The sequence below is a fragment of the Falco cherrug genome, chromosome 14 (genome assembly GCF_023634085.1).
Source record: "Falco cherrug isolate bFalChe1 chromosome 14, bFalChe1.pri, whole genome shotgun sequence".
Classification (NCBI taxonomy): Eukaryota; Metazoa; Chordata; class Aves; order Falconiformes; family Falconidae; genus Falco; species Falco cherrug.
Genome location: NC_073710.1, coordinates 11,723,053 through 11,733,438, shown reverse-complemented (window position 1 = coordinate 11,733,438; position 10,386 = coordinate 11,723,053). Strand labels below are relative to the sequence as shown.

The 10,386-nt window shown below is 58.6% G+C and overlaps 1 protein-coding gene and 1 long non-coding RNA gene across 7 annotated transcripts in view; both read left to right on the top strand.

Annotated features, from left to right (window-relative positions):
- Positions 1 to 3,847: 3,847 nt before the first annotated feature.
- On the top strand, positions 3,848 to 6,620 carry CEBPA (CCAAT enhancer binding protein alpha). The gene has a single exon (XM_005444623.4). It carries the CDS (start codon positions 4,024 to 4,026, stop codon positions 4,999 to 5,001), a length of 978 nt encoding a protein of 325 aa, XP_005444680.1. The 5' UTR covers positions 3,848 to 4,023; the 3' UTR covers positions 5,002 to 6,620.
- Positions 6,621 to 7,218: 598 nt separating this feature from the next.
- LOC114017371 (uncharacterized) overlaps positions 7,219 to 10,386 on the top strand; it is a 30,153-nt gene continuing 26,985 nt past the window's right edge. For 5 of the 6 annotated variants that reach the window (XR_008735147.1, XR_003562384.2, XR_008735145.1 and 2 more), the window contains exon 1: positions 7,219 to 9,284. This is a non-coding gene — a long non-coding RNA (uncharacterized LOC114017371). The remainder of the gene's footprint in view (positions 9,285 to 10,386) is intronic. The other variant, XR_003562391.2, reaches the window with a different exon arrangement.

The window sequence follows — 10,386 nt, the reverse complement described above, 5'->3', positions numbered from 1 at the left end:
ACAATTAAAACATTAGATTGCCAGATCTTTATTTGCATAGGAAACTACTGCTGCTCCATCCCTGCCTGCTCCCCAGGTGCACTCGGGGCACAGCACTACACCCAGCCTGAGGGTAATGTCCCCTTGTCACTCCCAGGGCATGTCCTTTCTGCTCCACAGTGCCCATCCCTGCCCTAGCCAAATCTGTCTCCTTTCCCCCCACCCCTTCTGCAGGTGGGAGAGAGGAGCAGCTGGGACGTGCTGGCATTCACCCCAAGAAGTTTTACATGCCAACAGGACACTCTGGAGCTTTGTCAGTAGCAATGAAATGTTCTAGTTTAACAAGGTAGTAAAATAAACGTGTAATAGCACTCTGATTCTTAACAGGGCTGCCACATGCCATGTTCTGTACATAATTCTGAGCTGCTGGATCAGGGAGCAGAGCACTGTACTGCCCACGCGGCCTATAAAGCCAGCCTGGATCCTGTAGCCAGGTAACCTGTTTTGCAGCCCATGGGAGTCAAAGGCCTGAAAACAGCACAGGAGCCAAGTTCAGGTACAATGAACAGACTTCAGTGTTGTGGTGCAATTAAAAGCTCTTCATAGTCATAAAAATCACTTATTTAAAGCAGATAGATGCTCACGTTCCTCCACGATTCTGTTTTTCTATTCGGTTTCCTTCCCTACTAGCAGCAACCAGTGCAGCTGACTTTGTATAAATGACTTTTGGTGCTGTTTTGGATTGTGGAGTGCTTCCCCCGTCCTCCCCTAGCTCCCAGACAGCGAGATCTGCTTTGAGATGGAAGAATAGCACCCTCAAGAGTTGACAGCGCTGCTTCAGGGATCCATAGTATGCAACACACATCCTTCCTCTTGTAGTTAAATTAACTCCCTGACACATGTAACCGAAGCAATAAGAACAAAAGTGTTCTGTTGACATAAAATTTGAAATATTTGGTATCAGTCACAGTTGTTGTGAAGGTGCAAATACACACTGGGATCGTCTGAGGGAAGATCAGGTTCTGAACATTTTGCCTTCAAAGAAGGCAGGACAATAAAAAGACAAAGAATTGTTGTATTTGTCCTAGTCTGGGAACCTCATTTTATACAATATTAAAACAATTTGAACAGGAATTTCTGTTTTTGTGTAAAAAGAGATTATTTAAAAGTTCTTAACTTAGATAAAAGTGGTCTATGTAAAAAAAAAAAAAATACTGAGCAAACCAGTCCTTAAATTGTGGGGACTTGTTCGTTAATTACAGTAATTAGGAATGGAATCTGATCCTAAACTTTCTGATTTACTTTGAATTTCTTTTAATATGTGGTTAGGCCTTAATGTCAGAATGATTATAAAATGTGAGAGCATTTTAAGAGTACAGAGGCGTAGGTATTGTTATTAAATGACAAAGTTATATGCTTCTGCTGTTTCATGCAGCACTGACCTTTTATTTTAAATGTCCATGGCCTATTCCTGTTTCTGCTGACTTCAGAGTCGGATAAAGCCTTTCAGAAGCTCCAAGTATAAACTGCTTACCAGCTACTATTGCAGATGATATTTCTCCCAGCAGGCAAAAAGTCCGTCTCTGGGTTTGTCCTTTTTCTGGGAGTTGGTTCACTTGAACAAGCAGAATTTGGGCAGTTGGGTGGAGCTGGGGACATTTTACTCTCCACTCTGAAGCATCCAAAACTTGCTCCTGTCACAGACTTGAGGCTTTTCCTCTGTATCGTGACTTTGTTCAGAGTTCTTACTAGTGTTTTGGTTGTTTAGACAGTGCTGCAGCTCCCCACGGGCCGCTGAAGCACCCCAGTGAGGCACTGCTGCTACTGTGAAGGCAACACATACTTTCAGAAAATACTGACTGTATATAAAAAGAATTTAGGAATGATTTTTTTTTCTGTTGATAGTGAAAAGTGTATTCTGTAGCCTGTAAATTAGTGTGTTTCTGTGCTGTAATCACAGAATCTGTTCTCCTGAGGGCATACTAGAGGGCAAAAGCCAACTGACTCTGTTGGCCTTGCTTTTTGGTGGCGGAACAGAGGTTCAGATGTGCAGTGTGTGGTACAAAAACATGGGTTCCTGGTACGTGGTAATTTTGTTTCCTGTTTGACTTTGTCAGTTACTTTTAATTGCAAGGAATCTGTCAGACCCTTTCTGAGCAAGGATTTTACTGTCACAAGCTTCTGTTTTACTGGAACATCCAGAACTAAGAATTGTAGCAGGTTGCGTTTGCCTTTGGTGGGGGTTTTGGGTTTGGGTTTTTTTTTGTCTTTTTTTTTTTTTCTCCAGTCATCACTAGGATTGAATAATTTTCTCTGCAACTCTCCTCATAGCAGTTGTAAGCCCGCACCTGCTCCAGCGGCCTTGAGTTGTCCTTCCTCTGTGCCCAAAGGACCTTCTGGACCAGCAGAGCTGAATGCCCGCGGGGCTTCCCGAGGTGCACCCGGGAGGTGTGCAGGGGAGGACAGGCACATCTGCCCTGCAGCCTGCCGGGGGTGGCGGCAGGAGGAAACCGCGTCCTCACCCCTGCGGAGCCGCAGCTGAGACCGGGGCTCCCGCGGCGGCGGGGGCTGCGGCAGGACGGGGCCGGCTGCCCCGGGGGGGGGCAGACATGCGGCTCCTCTGCCCCGGCCCCGGGGCGGGAGCACCCACCGCCTTCCCCAGGCCGCCAGGACACGGGGCCGGGAAGGCGACCGGCGTCTCCAGGGGGGTGGCCGCGGGCCGGGCACACGCCCGGGCTTCCCGGCTCCGGCGGGGAGCGGGACCCGGCTCACGCGGGTTTATCTCGGGTAAACGCCGGGAGTCGGTCCGCGCTCGACACGGGCCGAGCTTGCTGCGTGTGCGTTTTGGGAAATCCGTAATTACATCTACCTGCTTGAGTGGTGCGGGGCAGACCGCGCGGTTACCCCACCCTCCCGGCGAGCGGCGACCGCCGCGGGGCCGCTGGCCCGCAGGTGGCCCGGCCCGGGCTGTCCCGACGCGGAGGGCAGCCCCCCGGGCCTGACGGGCCGCCGCTCGCCGCGGAAGCAGGCAGGGAGGCCCCGACCGACCGCGCCGAGCCCAGCGGAGCCGGGGAGCCGTCGCTGCCCCCCCGAGCTCCCCGCCCCTGCCCGCCGGGCGCCATCCGCGGCCGGGTCCTAGCGCCGCCCGGGGCCGGCGCCGCGGGCCCTGCTGTGACCGGGCGGGCCCCGCCGGTGAAGCCGGGCTGCGGTGGGGCTCGGCGCAGCCCACCCCCCGCGCCCGCTCCGAGCCCGCCCGGCGACAGGGCGCTGCCGGCAAGTAAGCGCCGCCGGGGCAGCAGCGCCTTGGGTCCCGCAGGCGAACACGGCGGGGCGAGTGTTCCCGAGCGGCCAAGCGCTCGCAAGAACGCGCGGGCGACGGTGAACTTTGAGCCGTTCCCCGCGGCGCGGCCGAGGAGTCGCCGGGTCGGAGCCCTCGGCGCAGGGGCGGGCGGTGGAAATGTACCGGCCGCCTTTGGCCGCTCTGCCCCGCCGAGCGGCCCCGGGCAGGGAGGGCGCAAAGTCCCCGCGCTGTTTCCCCGGGCCTCTTATCAGCGCGGAGCCCCCGCGGCGGGCGAAGCCCAGCGCCCTGCGCCCGCCGAGCCCGGGGCGGCGGCGGGGGCCGGGCCGTGCGGGCCGCTGGCCCGGCGGCGGCTCCCGGGGGCGGGCGGCTCTGCCCTACCGGGGCGCTAAGACCCGGCTGCGCGGTGGTCAAAGGTTCCCAGCAGGAGGTTGGACACTAGAGGGCGATCCCCGGCCCTGCTGCGGGGGTGTATATATACGGCTCGCAGGACCGAGGCAACCCACTAGCAACAGGGCAGGCAGGCAGGCGGCGAGCGGGGCTCGGGCGGGCTGGGGCTGGGGCGGGGGACGGGCTCCGGGCGCGCCGTGCCGTGCCGTGCCTGCAGCACCGTGCCGCGGTGCCGTTCGCCGCCGAGGGCCGTGGTGCCGCAGGCTTGGTAGAACCGCCGCCGCCGCTGCCGCCGCACCGTCCGAAACCTGGATTGCAGGAGCCCTTCACCATGTCCGGCAGACTGTAGGTGCTTCATGGAGCAAACCAACTTCTACGAGGTCGATTCCCGGCCCCCGATGAGCAGCAGCCAGCACCACCAGCTCCAGACTCCCCTGCCCGGCAGCGCCTACAGCTACAGAGAGGCTCCCTCGGCGGCGGCACCTGCTGCGGGCGGCGCGGAGCTCGGCGACATCTGCGAGAACGAGAACTCCATCGACATCAGCGCCTACATCGACCCCGCCGCCTTCAACGACGAGTTCCTGGCCGACCTCTTCCAGCACAGCAAGCAGCAGGAGAAAGCCAAGGCCATCCTGGCCGGGGATTTCGACTTCCACAGCATGCATGGGGCCGGCGCCGCCGCCTCGGCGCCGGGGCACCAGCAGCAGCACCACCAGCAGCCGCTCTTCGGCTGCGTAGCCGGCTACATGGACGGCAAGCTCGACCCCCTCTATGAGCGCATCGCCGCGCCCGGCTTGCGGCCGCTGGTGATTAAGCAGGAGCCCCGCGAGGAGGAGGAGGTCAAGTCGGCGGCCTTGTCGGCCCTCTACCCCCACCACGCTCCGCAGCAGCACCCGTCCCACCTGCAGTACCAGATCGCCCACTGCGCCCAGACCACCATGCACCTCCAGCCCGGGCACCCCACGCCTCCCCCCACGCCCGTGCCCAGCCCGCACCACCCGCACCACCCGCACCCCCCCGGCGGCCTGCCCGCCCCGGGCACCCTCAAGATGATGCCCGCGGACCACCGGAGCAAATCGAAAAAGACAGTGGACAAGAACAGCAACGAGTACCGGGTGCGCCGGGAGCGCAACAACATCGCGGTGCGCAAGAGCCGGGACAAGGCCAAGCAGCGCAACGTGGAGACGCAGCAGAAGGTGCTGGAGCTCACCACCGACAACGAGCGGCTGCGCAAGCGGGTGGAGCAGCTCACCCGGGAGTTGGAGACTCTGCGGGGCATCTTCAGGCAGCTGCCCGAGAGCTCGCTGGTGAAGGCCATGGGCAGCTGCGCCTAGCGCCGCGCCGGGACTGGCGGCGCCGCCCTCGCTCACCTATAGATACTATACGTACCAGAGCGCAGCGATCTCAGATTGTTTCGGGGGGGCGGGGGGGAGGGGGTTGGGGGGTTTGTTTTGTTTGGGTTTTTTTTTAACGATTAACGACCAATACCAGAAGCCAGGCAGCTGTAATATTAAAAGGTTTGTGCCTTAGGGATGACACGCGAAATAAGCTGAAACATGGTGGGTTTTGTAAGGTGAAAGGCGAGGGGAAAGAAGAAATTAAAAAGCCCACGTGTCTACACAGGGTAAATAACAATAATAATGACAGTAACGAAGCATGCATAGCAATCCAGATGTGCCTTAAAAACTGGCTGCAGGAGCTCTGGGGCTTTCTGTGCCCCCCAGCCTGGCAGGGTTTGAGGGAGAAGGGTGAGGGCTGGGGTGCCTGGGGGTGCCGGCCAGCCCCCCCCCCCCCCCCCCCCCCCCCAGCCCCAGCTGGCCTGTGGTGCAGTAGGCAGGGGCAGCAGTGGCGAGGCCGGTGAGGAGCAGAGGGCTGAGGCCGAAAGACGCGCAGCACCAGACGCCTAGTTTGGAGCGCTGAGGTGCGGGACAGCTGCCGGACTGCTACCAGGACTGTCCCAGCCTGGCTGGGCTGCCTCTGCCAAGCCCTGTCCCCTGCATCGGCTGGGAGTGGGGCAGAGGCCACCGCTGCTGCGTGGCCAATGGACAGCCTGGGACTGATGGAACAGCAGCTTGCAGGGGAGCACGGTGAGCTCCCTCCATCAAAAGGAAGAGCAGCAGCGTCTTGTACTGTATGTCACAACGTGGCGAAGCACAAGTGAATAAATACCTATTGATGCGGGTATTTACTATGAACTTTCAGTGTATTTTGCTTTATTCCAGGACATTTAGCTCCTCTCCAAGTCTCTGTCTGTCCAAGCTGTGCCTCATGTAATGTGAAAGCCTTTCCGTGTATACTAGCTACACTTTATTTTTATTGTATTACTTAGATCTTTGCCATCACACGACTTTCTTACCTGGTGACAGAGACTATGCCCTTGTGCTGCAATGTTATTTTATTATTTGGATGGGTGGGTGAGTGTGAGTGTGTGTTGCCACCTTCATGTTGTCCTGGGCCGGCTGCTGCCTCCCGACCCCCAGGCAGGGGTGCCTGGAGGGGAGTGCGGGGCTGCAGGACGCCTGCGGTAGGGCGAGGAGGCTCGTCCCTGGTGCTGCAGCACCTTTGGACTCTGGAGCTTCTCGCAGGGTGAGAGAGAAAAATAAACAAACAAACAGGCCCCTTTCCAGGGAGCGCTGGTAGCCGTGCAGAATGTTTCTTCCTCATGTCGTAGCTGCACAAGAATTTGTCCGGTTAGAAATAGTCACGACGGGAGAAAACAAGGCGGAGACATGAAGCTGTCCGAAAGCGTGACAGTGGGAGCACAGTGCTGGGGGCGTGTGTATGCATGTGCTGTGTGCGTATGCGGGGTGTGTGTATGGGTATGTATACATGTATGTATATGCACACATTGGTGAGTTTTTTTGAATTTTGGGGCGGGGGGGAAAGACCGCATATAAAGTTTGTCAGAAGTCCTGGTTATGTTCATAAATAAACAGCATATATTCTACCATAACCATCGGCCTCTCTGTGCGTTTCCAGTTCTTGTTCTGTAGCAGGAGCACACAAGCCCTCGTCTTCCTCGGGACACTGCTCCCCGCCAGCGCCCGTGTGCCCGGCCAGCACTGGGGACCAAAACGCCTTCGTGCAGCGCAAGTCCCTCGCTTTCGCCCCACAGAAATAAATACACGGTTGCCTTTAAGAGCACGGCAATTTCCTAAATACTTGTGGTGTCAGATGTGGGCCGGTGAGTCACGCTCTGCTTGCCCTTGCACCGCCACGGCTGAGCCGGGGGCTCCTCCTGCCGCCCCCCACCCCCGCCAGGGAAGGCGCCGGGCGGGACGAGGACACGCAGCCCACCGTACGCGGGCCCCTCCGGCCCCGCCAGCCCGCCGGGGGTCTCCCGCGGGGCGCAGGGGACGCGCCGCCACCCGGGCCACGGCGGGGGGGGGGGGGGGGGGGAGGGCGAGGGGCGGCCGCGGGCAGGGCCAGGCCCCGCTGGCTCGTCAGCGCCGCCGCTGCCCGGCCCTTCCCGCTGCCCGGCCCTTCCCGGCGAGGCACGCCCCGGGCCCCTCCCGCCCCCGCCCGGCCGGGTCCGGCCCGGAGGCGTCGCCCCGGAGCGCTCCGGTGTCGGCGGGACGAGGGGCACGGCGCGGGTTCGGGGGCACCGCCGGCGGCTCCGGCCGGGCTCCCCGCGGGGACAGCGGCCGTTGCAGCTCCCAGCGCTGCGCCCAGCAGCTGCCGCCGGCCCCGCCGCGGGCTCCCGCCCCGCCCCGCCCCGCTCGAGGCCGCGGGCGCGCGGGGGGCGCCGGCGCGGGAAGGAGCGGCCGTGAGGGGCGGGGGGGCGGCTCCGGCCGGGCCGTCACCTCCCAGAGCTGCCCCGTGGCGGCGGCCGGCCCTGAGGTGAAGTAACGACCGGCCCGGCCTGCGGGGCAGCGCCCGGGGGCTGTGAGGGGAGCTCCGCAGGGCCCCCCGGTCGCCGCCCGTCCGCTCCTCCCCGGGGCTTCGGGCTCGGGCGCTGCCTGCCGGCGGGTCGGCGGCGGCTCTGGGCCGCGCCTCGGGCGAGTGAGGGGAGGCCGCGCCGGGTCCAGTCCCCTTCAGCAGCCACCTGCGTCCCGTTCCCCGGGGAGGGCGATCCACCCGGGATAACCGAGCTCCCCAGCGCTCGCTGCCACCGTGGCATGTCCAGCGTGGCACACCGACGGCAGGGACTGAACGCCCCGGTAGGGTGAACGTCTGACACCCAGGCCCATAGCTGGGCCGTACCCCTGCATGGCGGCCCAAGGCGCCTCAGCCCTGGCAGGTGCAGCCTGGCCGCCCCACTCGGCCTCCGGGCCGGCCCCTGCCCCGCTGCAGGCCGCTGGGTGCTGGGCGGTGCCGGGGGGGTCTGCCGCTACCTGGGGAGTTCGTGTGGCTCTGCTGGGCGGGGGAAGGGTAAGACTGCTCCTCCAAAACCCACCGCCATACTCGGCTTGCGAGCGCTCTCTGCTCGGATGGGTCAAGATGAGCGCAGGTCAGGATTAAGTCTTTAATTCTTCGGCTGGGTGTAAATCGGGGGATTCAGAGCTGGTAATTTTCCAAGGGAAGAGTTAAATTGTAGTGGTGTCCAGTTAAAATAATGACTTTTACTTGTGCTTCCTTCCTCCCCCAGCCCTGCAGAGCTGTACTCCTGTCGGGTATGATGTGCCTTACTGAGTAATGCCGTCCAACGTGTAAAGTGGGGAAACGCTGTTATCGTTTGAGCAAAGATTATTGCAGGGTATATGTGGGAGGGACTGTAATCTAGTGGTTAGGGCATGGGAATACAATCCTGGTCGTTTGAGTTATGTTCTGAACTGTGACTCACCGTGTGTGTTTGTGGTTTCAGCAAATCATTTATGGCCTCAGACAAAGCAGATTTTTCCATTAATTTAAATGAATTGTAGATTAAACAGGTCTTCGGTGGCAGAAGAATCAACCATTCTATGATTCAAAATTAAGATCACCTATCTACCACATAGGTGTTTCAGTAGTTATATAAACACAGCGTGCCCTGGAATATTACAAAGGGTAAATTATTGATAGCAGGAAAGTGTTTAGAGACACTTGCCTTAAACACAGTGCCAAAGCGAGCTGTGTTCCCTAATCCTAACCTTAACTGTAGGCTGAGCCTTCGACAAGACCCCCAACCGCGGCCTAGACAAAAAAGTTCTCACAGCACGGTGCTCTTTGCAGCCAGTGTTTTGCTTTGGCAGTCCCCCTCTCAGCCCTCTGCAGCTGCAGTTCTGTGTTTTCTCTTCCTCTCAACCCGAACCCTTACCCTGGCACACCGGCTGAGCCTTTAGCAAGTCCCTAAGTCATTGCCCAGGTGAAAAGTTCTCACAGCAGCATGTTCAGGGATGTTTGCCTGAACACCAGGGTCAAAGCGAGCAGTACCGCAATGCTCCAGTCTCATGTGTGATCCCGTGCCTTGCCTGTTTCAGCAGCATTTAGGCATGCATTATAAACGCTGGGTGGTGGAAAGGATTTTTATGCACTGTCTGCTCCAAATATCACAGGACAGCTGGAGCTGGAAGGGACTTTGGGGATCATCCGTCTAGTCCATCACACTCATGTGAAAACAGCTGCCGCGGTCCACGCTGCTGCAGAAGAAGATGGCAGGCGGAGGCTGTGCTGCTGCAGCGTGCCGCGGGTGCAGCAGGTAAGTGTGGCAGGACTGTGGGCAGGGGTTGGCCTCACATGTGGCATTCCCACTCATCTCACCGCACACACGCACCCTGCACCAAGACTATTTATCCTGGCTTGGGCAAGGGCTTGAGCAGCTCCAGCGCTGGGCGGGGTGCTGTGGGTGTGTATATACTCAGCGGCATTTGTCTTCACGACCGCGGGGTGGCTTTTTGAAAGTTTCCCACCAAGCCTGTTCCTTTTATATGCAGTGTTGCTGCGATGCTGCCAGCCTCTGCCCATCCTGCCACACAAATGTGGCTGTGCAGGCCTTCCTTCTCCACCCCTCACCCTCGCCAGTCCCAGACGTGGGGCTGGGGACACGGAGAGGGTGAGACGTGGGGGTGGGCAGTGACTGAGAGGCCGAGCGAGTAGTCACATGTTGGGGAGGAAGGGAGTAGTTGTCTGCTAGCACTGTGTACAGAGTTGAGAGATTGCTCACCACCATAGCAAAGTCCTGCAGCAGGTTGGGGGTGGCGGAGGAGTTTCTCAAGTGATTTCCACCCCTACCCCCCACCCCGACGGGCAAATTACCCCTGAGGAACTTGCCTCATCTACCTGCTTCAGGGGGTCGGAGGATAGGAATGGTTTTTGGAGTGCTCCACACAGATTTCCGCACTAAAGGGGGGGAGTGGAAGATGCTTTGTGGTTAGGAGAAAGCAGGTGCTTCTCAGTGCTTTGCACTTACTGGTTTGAAATTACTGGTTGAATTGGGTTTGACCCAATTCAGTGGTGAAAAGAATGGCAAATGTGTAACTGAGTAAAGGGTGAAGGAACAGGCCCACTGCCCTCTCTTGGTGTAATGGCTTAAGTAAAAAATAATGGTTTATACATGGACATGTCTGGTTCTGGGCATCTCTTTCTTCCCTTGAAGAAATCTGTGTTTATACAAGTGAAATCACATACGAACACAAACCTTGCATGGAAATGTCTGTGCTTTAGAGTGATTTGCTCTGTCACATCTGAAGTGACTGCATTTTAAAGCCGAGACAACACTTAGTAGTAATAAGCATATCACAAGGAACTTTGGAAGAATGAAAAAATCCATTCAGGTAATTCTTTCCAGCCCATATTATATA